At 36.0% G+C, this 10,782-nt stretch overlaps 1 protein-coding gene across 1 annotated transcript in view; it reads left to right on the plus strand.

The window, feature by feature from the left end:
• Positions 1 to 9,925, plus strand: part of LOC106465355 (dynein heavy chain 7, axonemal-like) — a gene marked incomplete at its 5' end in the record, with an annotated part of 38,125 nt that extends 28,200 nt beyond the window's left edge. The window contains 3 exons of the mRNA XM_013925573.2: positions 4,162 to 4,265; positions 5,578 to 5,786; positions 8,215 to 9,925. Of these exons, the coding sequence (XP_013781027.1) occupies positions 4,162 to 4,265; positions 5,578 to 5,784 (311 nt within the window). The remainder of the gene's footprint in view (positions 1 to 4,161; positions 4,266 to 5,577; positions 5,787 to 8,214) is intronic.
• Between the last annotated feature and the right edge of the window lie 857 nt (positions 9,926 to 10,782).

The raw sequence follows: 10,782 nt of genomic DNA on the forward strand, positions 1-10,782 counted from the left end.
AAACTTTTTCACTCACCACTGGCCCTGATACTCCAACCTAAAATTAAGTGTTTCCTCGTGATATTGCTGTCCTGTTGAATGTAAATAAGCATGCAATAACTCTCCACTATTCAGAGTATGACACACCCTCCTAGCACAGTTGGCTCCCTCTATACTGATTTTTCGATCATCACTTTTCCATTTGGAACTCATGTTTAAAGACTTTTTTTTTTCACTCGTGAGCTTTTGAGATATAGGCATTTTTTTGTGGAAGTACCTATAAAAACACTAACTGTTATGTAAATATTAAATTTTCCAACTTTTCTTCTGCAGATTTCATGGCCTTTACTTGTACATTATTAATTCAGAAATGAAGGTAACTTCCATTTTATCTGGTGTTGGACAACAAGATGCTTTCTGATATAATACCTTATCTCCTCTCTCATAATAGCTTTTCTCGTTCAGTGCAGCCCTCTATATGCACAATTTTCACTTGATACTACCACCTACCCTCACATATATACTTGTGGTACAGCTGCACTGTAGCATACAAATAAGCATGCAATAACACTTCACCAGTAGGAGTGTAACACACCTTCGCACAGCTGACAATATTCACTTTTCGATTTGGCATTTTAGAGTGCAAACATGTTTTTTTTTTCTCTCATTTTCACTTCATTTTGTTTAAACTTGCGTGAATTTATTGTGGAATAGTTTCGTTTACCCACTTGAGGTTGTTACAATATCATTATTATGACTTCGACTACTGTCATGATTCCACTACTATACAACAACCTGTGGCTTCGAGCTTCACTGTTTGTATAGAGAAGGTCTCGCCTTGGATTGTCACAAATTGAAATGTATAATGCAGCCTGTTGTGTCTCTTGACCAAGGCCATTGTACCAATCCCTGGTGAATCTAGTTTGGATGATGACATTTTGGATAGACTTTTTCCTCCACCTTCTTTTGCTATACAGTTCCACGCTAATCCTATGGATGTTTTCATGCTTTTGTCCACCATTCCTTGACGTAATTTCCCAGGTAGTTTACTTTTTGTTTGATTATCATATTCCCTTCCCTCTCAGAATTTTCAGATCCATGCTGTTCAGTATGTAGCCCAGTTAAGTTCTGGGGTCAGCATACCTCTAATTACTGGACTTCCAGGCCTTTGAGCTTTTAATTCAGGGATGGTGTTCAAACATTGTAACTGCAATATGATTTCCAGGCCCACTTTAATCATTTTTGTCTCACCCTCACCACCATCATTTGTTACCTTTCCTTTCTACTTTTTCCCATAGCTATCCACCATTCCCTAAGGGATTTTTCATGGTGACTCATACCCTCTTCTTCTTTCTCTCCTTTTTCTTTACATACTTGGCTCCTCTGTTGAGATTTCTAACAGTTTGGATTTCCCTCCCTTTCATTCCCCATTTGTATTCCCACTCTGATCCAGATCATCTTATTTGCTCTGTTCGTGCTCTCTAGTGTTTTGTTGCTCATGGTTTTGTTGCCACCATGTTATCCATTAGAATCTTTCCTCTACCCGAGACCTTTCTCCCGTGAACCTTACAGTTGTTGGTTTCACCAACTTCTTTAGTTGGCTTGTTCTTTCTTATATTCTACTTCCCATTGTACTTTCCTGATTTCCTCACACCAGGACCATCATCACCCCTCCTCTCTTTCTCTCTCTGGCTGCCCACTTCCATTGTCTGTTGGTGGAGATCATGCAGACTGGCATGTGGATCACACTACATACCTTCATCACAAATTCTTTGTCACATATGGCTATCTCCTGCTCCTCCTCTGGATACCAATTACAGCTCATTGCCATTCTACACTCCTTGATTCAACTTTGAGTTGACTTTTAAGGTCTATAACACTCACTGTTGAGATGGGGTGTTTCACAAGACTGCTAAAGATTCCCTCATGGTATTTTGCTTCATAAATTAGGGCCAACCAGGCTTTACCTACTCATGGACTACCATGAGTATAGCAGTGTTAGGATTGCTGTCCATCCCCCTGCTCCTGGTTGAATAAATTGGGACTGGCCTGCTTTTCAAAACAGGGTTTTTGTGGTCACCCATTACACTGTCATCCAGTGTTGCATGCCTCCAGACTCTTCATCACCTTGTTCCCTCTCTTCCAGTGGAGCACGGGAGTCCTTACCACTTACCAGTTCCTAGCTGCTGAAGTGATGGACCCTAGAGGCTTCCTCCTGAGTGTGCCCTTTCTTGAACTCCTGGAGTCAGATTCTCTATCTTCTGTGCACCTTTCTCAGACTCAGTTTTTCTGACCTGTCTTCCACTCACCATCAATTTATGCCATCTTTCCTCCATGTACCTTCTTTTTCAGGCAATTCACTGTAACCCTGAGGGTTGTTTTTTGGCAGATACTTGTTCACTTCTCTACTTTGGCATGTTTATCTCCTCAGCCTTATCACGTGATACTTAGTTGATCTGTTGCTGGATTTGTTGGAGCGAAATGCCTTTCTTGCTCAAGTGTGCTTGTTTCACTCTTATCTCAGAATACTTCATTTGGCTCCTTTCCTCTGCCAGTACCTGATTCTCTGTAGTCACATGTTCATGACCCATGCCAAAATTTTCCTTATCCTCACTTCTTTCCCATCTCATCTCTCTGATGCTCCTTCTTTACCCATTTCTGTTTCCAATCCTCCTGCTTTCTCTCCCTGTCCCCCCTTCCATTCCTCTGCTCCCATTCAGTTAGCTCAATTTGTTGATTTTTGCAGTCCATTTGAGGTCTATCATTGGGTGTTGTATGTTTTGTTAGAGGGTCTTACCTTTCATTTTCTATTCTTCCTCCTTTGTTTCCTGTTACTTTCCCCCATTCAAGGGATCCAGTTTCATGTTAGCATCTGTCAGAGGCAGTAGCAGACCTATTGGCCAATGATATTATCAATGGATTTTTCTTCCTTCTCCAGGATTTTATTCCTGTCTGTTTGTCATTCCCAGGAAAATTGTGAATTGGTGTATGGCCCTAGATCTTTCACATCTCTGTCAGTATCTCGACCTACCTTAATTTACCATGGAGACCTTTCTTCACATCCTACAGTGATCTTTTGCTCTGTGATTTTGGATGACCAAGGTGGACATCTCACTATTGGAAGCAAATGTTTTCCAATACTGAAAATGTATTTCTGATAGATACTTATCTCTTCTCATACTTCCCACTTGCCTAATCTCGAAGTGACCATTGAACAATCAGTATAGAAGGGGCCAGTTTTACTAAGAGGGTTGTTGTCTGCTTATTTGTATGCAACAGTGCAGCAATATCACGTGGAAACACATAACTTTAGGTGGTAGTCTAAAAATTAGTGGCAAGCAAAAAAGTTATTGTATAGAGGACAGCACTGAATCAGGAAGTTATATGCAAATTGTTATAGGCTTTCAAAGATTCAAAAGGTTGTTTGCTGATAGATAGGCATTTCAGTTATATTTGTGAGGTTTCAGGTTGCTGAGAACTTTTGAGCAATGGGATAGGTTCACTGAACAGAAAGTTTGACAAGATATTTATTACAAAGTAGTACTGAATTGCTGAATAGCTGAGTCTAAGAAGGAAAGATACTGGGTACAAAATATTATACAGAATGAACAGTCTTTATTAATACTCAACTGCATAATGTGTGTGTGCTTGTTTTCACAAATGGGGAATGGTTGTTTTTACTGGATGAGATATCTTCCATTGATCAGGCAGAAATCATCTACCACATTGTTTAACCTCAATGTTCTTTACTTTGCAGGTAATGTTTGATTTACCCAGAGCACCCATCTCCACCTGCATAACTAGTCATACTTATTCAACCATGGATGGGGGCTCAAGATACCACATGACCTACTGTTAAAGTATACAGCAGTGTATAATGTTGCACAATATGCAGCAATACAGCCATGCCTCCAATGAGTAGAACAGAGATGACATCAAGAGAATGGCAAGAAAAAAAAGCAACTAGGATGACATTGACTTAACCTCTTTGTCATGTCATGTAAAAACTGCACACGTACTGAATAACTGATGAACCCATAATTATACCATATCACAATAGGAAGGTAGAAATGCATGGTATCTTTATATACCACATATTTACCTAATAAAATAGTACAATTATTTGTGTTTGTGGTTCATATTAGTCTGATGTCAACTAATTTTTAAATACTTGTATTTCAGGTGTATATGTCCAAGGACTCTTTTTGGATGGGGCTAGATGGGATCACGAAGAATGGCAACTAGGAGAATCTCTTCCAAAAGTTCTCTTTGACCAACTCCCAGTGGTTAGTAGTCTGAATTCTTTTTGCACATATTTTCTACATGGCTAGCAGTTGTAAGTAATATAGCACTATTTGAAGTGCAGTAAAGCAGTGGCATAGGAAGTGGGGGACCCGGACCTCCTCATTTTTCAATCTGTCCCTGTGAAAATGCATCAGTATTAGGAAAATTACTCCCAGGAAAAGCAGAAGAATACATAAGATTTAATCCAGAACCCAAGAGCTTCCAGGGCCCTGAGGCAAGTCCTGCACCCCGGCAGTAATGGAAGTGCCTGTGGCACACGTTCCCTCAATTCACTCAGTCAAATAAACCTTGCCTCCCCCCCACACACACTTTTAACTTGCCTCCTACACCTCTGTACAGTATGTTTGACTAAAATCTCCGTAAATATTTCTTCTGCTACAGGTGAGGTTGAAATGTTGGTAAAGGCAAGGTTAGAACCATCTACTATTGTGGCTTATGATGTGGCTTCATGTTATTTATAGGCAAGTTTAAAACCATCATCAGGTACTACTTCATGTTACTGATATGGGCATGGTTACAACAGTTGGTTGATACTTCTTGCTACTAATGTGGCTACAAAAGAGTAAATATAAACCAAATTGGGAATCTTGGTAGCTATTTTTTCTGGCTACATGTTACTTATAGGCAAGATTAGTATTCATTTTATATTTCTTATGGGTTTAAAAGTGACTGAAGTGTTAATTAATGAATGACACTTACTTTATCAAATGTTGTTATAGTGTTCTCTTAGACATAGCTGGAAAAAACAGTAGATACTTCTGTCTACTGATATATATGAAGCATATTACTAGCAAGGTTAAGAAACTTTTTTCTTTGCCTACTGATATGGTTGGAATGTACTTATAGGTAAGTTCAGGACCATCACTAGGTACATTTTCTGGCTACTAATGTGGCTACTGAGCACTTATAGTGAAATTTAGAACTGTCACTAAGCGTTATTTTTTCTGGTTATTGATGTAGATAAATTGCTACTATGGGCAGTGTTTAAACAATCAGTAGACATTGCTTTTAACTATAATGTGGCTACAGGGTATTAATGGGCAGGTATTCTCTGGCTACAAATGTGACAACAAGTTACTTAAAAGAAAAGTTAGGACTTTCAGTTGATAATTATTATGACTACAGAAGTAACTGAAATTTTTCTATAGGCAAGATTAGTTACATCAGTAAATTTTATATGATCACTAGGCTGGATTATTAATTTCCTTTTCTATTTTTCCTGACTCCCTTAACACTGAAGTCTGAAAATGTGGTAGCTTTGAATTCCTCACATTCTATTTCTTTTGGATTCAGGTATGGCTAAAACCTGTCCATAAATTAGAGTGTCAACAAACCCCCAGTTACCTGTGTCCAGTCTACAAGACCAGTGAAAGAAGGGGAACTCTTTCTACAACAGGCCATTCAACAAATTTTGTCATCTCTATGCGCCTACCAACTGATCAACCAGAGAACCATTGGATTTGTAGAGGAGTGGCCCTACTTTGTCAGTTGGATAACTAAAAGTAAAACTGTATATGTTAGTTAGTTATTTCTAGCTATAAGTTTAACACCACAATTTCTTTATAAATGGATAACACAGTCATACGTGTTGTATCCAACATATTCTTTCTAGCCACAACTTTAACATTTCATGATTTTTACTTTTTTAAAACCTGGATTATTAAAACTGGAAATTATAAAAGTTAAAGGAAGCATCTTTCTATATTGTTCCTAGCCATAAATTTCATGTATGATAATTTCCACTGCTTGAAGACTAGGTAACTAAAGATGGACCTTATTTATGTTAAAAATATGCATGTATTGTAAATTTACTAGTAATAAGCTAAGTATATCGTCATACTTTTTAATACAATCTAAAATTAAGCATATTTAATTATTATTCCTATAGACTACATTAGTATACCATAATTTCTACTGCCTAAAAATGATATATATGTATGACTAAAAATCATATCATCAAAAAAGCATGTACCTTTACTGTTTCTAGTCACATATTTCACACACACTGTCATTTTTATAACTTTAGAACTGTATATCTGAGGCTGTAGAAAAATTGTTACAAAGGCATTTATCCTTATTTATCATAGACACTTGCTTAACATATACCTCTTTTCAACTTATTCAAACCGTATAGCTAACACTGGAAATATTCTGTTGAAAAAGCATCTATCCTTGTTCCTAACACTTCTTTGATTTACCATCATTCTTACTGATTCAAAACTCAATAATCAAGACTGGAAATAATCTGTTAAAGAAATATAAGTCATTATTGTTTTTAGCCATGAATTAAATATCCATTATTTTTTCCATTTGAAAAATAGTCCATAAGTAAATCAAAACAACAAAAAAAGACCAAGTTTACAAGTGATGAGAAATGGAAAAGCTAACTGAACTGTATCAGTTTATTCTGATTAAGAAGTTAGCACACAAGATCACAAACAAAAGTTGAAATGGTTTTCAAACAAAACCCAAAACTCAAGTGCTTTCAAATAGTTGACTATTCTTCTTCAGGAGAATAAAGGGTTATGTTTAATGAGTGTGTTGGAATATATAGGCAAACCTTTTTTATTCTCCTGAAGAAGAATATTGTACAGGTTTATGACAGACTTCAAACTGGTAATAACAAGACTCATAAATCTTTCATTACTGCTCATCCTAAACTCTACTTATACTAAAACTGTCAGAACTTGCTGCACTATACTATCTAACAGCATGTGCTGGACTGCTTAATTTAATTTCCTGTCTTATTAGCATGTATTCATTTATTTTTGTGGATAGGCACCAAGTGGTAGGACATACATATGTCTCTTTGCATTGCAAGGAGATCCAAGTGGGACAGCGGTAAGTTTTCAGATTTAAAATCGTGTTCATGTTCCACTGTAAATTTCATATTTACTATTCAAAATGGTTTAAAAAATCACTAACCTATGTTTTTGAATGAAAACAACAAATGATTAATCCTTATACCATTTATAATAAAGTGACTTAAAATGTATTGAAATACTATTTAAGCCACTGTTTTTTAACAAAGCACAAACAAATTAACCACTATACATTGCTTTCAAAAGACCGAGAAATTTGAGAGCTTTCAGAGAGTCAACTCTTCAAAAGCTCTCAATTTTCTGAGTTTTTTGAAACGAAACTTATTTAATTTTTTGGTGATCCTTTGTGCTAATTCTTTCATCACAGCTTAACCATATTGTTGGTAGTTTAATGTATTGTTTATTACATCATAAAAGAAAAAATTAATTAGCACATAAATCAATAGTTTGGTTTAAAGAAATATTAGTTTGTAAAAATCATTAAGAAAAGTAAAATTGTCCTCTAAGTTATAAAAGTAAACAGCCTAATAGACTATGATCATAAATATCAATATTGGAGTTACAGAAGAGTCGGGTTATTGAGCTTTAGACATCCCATACTCAATTCCCTTATTGAATCCAAATTTTCTAATTGTTTTTAAAAAACTATGATATTGTCTTTAACTCCAAAAAGTTTGCAACCATATAACTAGTTTGTGGTGTAATAGTTTAGCTGCAACATTAAACTAACAAATTTAATACTTTGTGGTATTGTAAAATAAACTTAATCACTGGGTGAATTACTAGACTATAATAATAATGGAATATTCAGTAAGGTTTGCATTGTAAAATGCCAATAAGTTTGAATTGACTGCAAATGAAAAAGACTGACACAAACTTTTATTGAATAAAAACACTATATAACAAATCACCAGGGAACTCTGTGATCGAACAGAAAATTGTGATACTTTCTCTTTGTTTTTCAAGGTTGGCTTAACTGTATTAGGCTACTGAGAGTGGACATCACTTGACAAAATTCTGATATGAGTTCACAATACAAACACTTATGCAAAAATCTGAGCAATATCTAACTTTACCTGGAATTATATTCAACCTTATGTTCTTTTAGGGATCCTTGAATGCCACATCATCAAGAAAACCCCATTAATGGAAAAGAGAAATCAGAGGTTTCAGTATCTCTGTCTTCACCCATGACCAACCTGCCAGAAAGTTATGTTAAAAAAATTGTTCAGCAAGTTGACCAGGTGTGAAAATAGGCATGTCTGAGGCCAAGCTTAGGACCACATGTAAACAATCTAACACAGTGAATTTACCATACACAGATCAACATTCTATGTATGTTAAGAAAAATGTAACTAGTCTTTCAAACACAGTTTTACCTTAAAGATGTAATTACCAAAAATAAGCAGTTGTTTATAACTTAACAAGTTTACGTGTCCTAACTATACAAAGGAGTATGTGTATCCACTAGAATTAAAAAACATGTTCTGATTAGAAGAATAGTTCACCATGAATTGTCATTGAGTTGCAGTGAATGCTTACAGTATTGATATTGTGAGTAGAAGTGAGAATAAACAGCAGTTAAGAGTTTGCAAGATTCTTATGATTGCAGATGGTGAAGATGTACCACCACCCTTGACCTGAATAAGTTGCTGCTGTTGTTCTGAAATAAATGTTCTTAACTACAACAGGTTACCACAAATGTTATGTGCAATTTATCTCCAATATTGTTTCAAAAACTCAGGTAGGGAATGACAACTGGAAAGTGTAGTTTAACCTTTCAAATTACATTACTCACAAAACTTAAAGGATAATGAGGTTTGTTTAAATTTGTCTGTTATCAATTTTTATTTTCAAATTTACCATGCTTGTAATACAGGATTACACTAATCCTACCTAGGGATTGCAAGATTATGCACCAATGATTCCTTATGTAATAGTCCTTTATGATAAATGATCCAAATTCTGCAAAGTAAAAGGGTAATTTCAGATAATTAGGAAAGTTGTTTACTGTTGAGATAATGCTAGGTTTATGAATTTTTTTGCTGGTATTGGCATTTGAAAAGAGTGTGCATGCTGATAGAACCAATCAACTGAAACTAAAGTTTGCAAAGCTGTCACACTGCTTTGTGGTGGCTGCATCCAGGCCGAAGTGGCACAGGTCTTGGGGGTGGCACAATTTGTGGCCAGTAGATTGTGGTACAAATACCAGGCCAAATGAAAATACACCAAGTGGCCAGACCAGAGTAACAGAAGGGCAACAGGTACAGAAGATGACTAGTGTCTGTAGAACTTAGCCTTTAGAAACCACACCAGGAGCACTAGGAGCCTCAGGAATGAGCTTCAGCAAGCCATTGGAGTGTTTGTATCATACTCAACAGTCAGGAACAAGCTCCATGAGGCTATGCTTAGGTTCAGGATATCAGTTAAAGCCATTGTACTAACTCCAAGGCATCAAACAACCCAGCTGGCACTTACCCAGAAACATGTCACCTGGACTCTTTAGCAGTGGGCCCCTGTACTGTTCACAGATAAGAGCAGCTTCTGTATATCTTCAAATGATTAACATGTGAGGGTCTGAAGACATGAAGGAGAGCAACATTTGGCCTGTAACATTGTCCATCATCATGCCTTTTGGTGTGGATCAGTCATGGTCTGCGGTGGTATCTACATACATCAAACCTCATTATTTAATTTGTTTACCTGCAGTATTTGTAATAAATAAGTTTCATTGATATGAAATGACATGAAAATGTTTTATAGAATTAAGTTCTGGGTGGGCTATATTCTAAGAAAATAATATTATTACTTTAAAACAAAGCTTGGGTCATACATGCTGTGTGGTAAGAAGCTTTAATCTGCTGTAACAACACATTACTCAAGCTGACCAAAACACTACTGTGTTGCCTAGCATGTACTCACTTAGAATCTATTGCTATCCATGGATATTTAGACAAAGATAATTCTCAAATAGCTCTCACGTGTAATCTGTTGAATACAATTCCCACCACAGCCATTCACAGTGAACACGACAAAATTACTAACAAATTATTTACTTTTTACCTAAGACTTGTATTCTGGCATTACTTTAAAACACGGTGAAGCTCTCATCATGCTACAAAATTTATAATCACTCATAAAACTGATTCATGGTTTGAATATATAAGCTCTTACAAAGTGTTAACGTTTGTGGAGACTTCACGGACTTCATATGTGGTATCTGTTCACAAGAGACCACCCTAGTTGTAATAAAGTCACAATGAATTTTTTATCAAGATACTATTTGATACACATTCACAGTCCTAAAATGTGAACACTTTTCATGTACCAACAGATATTTTTTAGTCATTTAAATCTTGTAAAAGTCTCAGTTTAGAGTGCCTGCACCAATAGATCTTTTAGTTTTTGTTTGCATCATTCATGTCAGTGTCTTGTAAAAGCCTCAGTTTAGAGTGCCTGCACCAATAGATCTTTTAGTTTTTGTTTGCATCATTCATGTCAGTGTCTTGTAAAAACCTCAGTTTAGAGTGCCTGCACCAATAGATCTTTTAGTTTTTGTTTGCATCATTCATGTCAGTGTCTTGTAAAAACCTCAGTTTAGAGTGTCTGCACCAATAGATCTTTTAGTTTTTGTTTGCATCATTCATGTCAGTGTCTTGTAAAAACCTCAGTTTAG

The sequence above is a fragment of the Limulus polyphemus genome, unplaced genomic scaffold, assembly GCF_000517525.1.
Source record: "Limulus polyphemus unplaced genomic scaffold, Limulus_polyphemus-2.1.2 Scaffold1919, whole genome shotgun sequence".
NCBI lineage: Eukaryota > Metazoa > Arthropoda > Merostomata > Xiphosura > Limulidae > Limulus > Limulus polyphemus.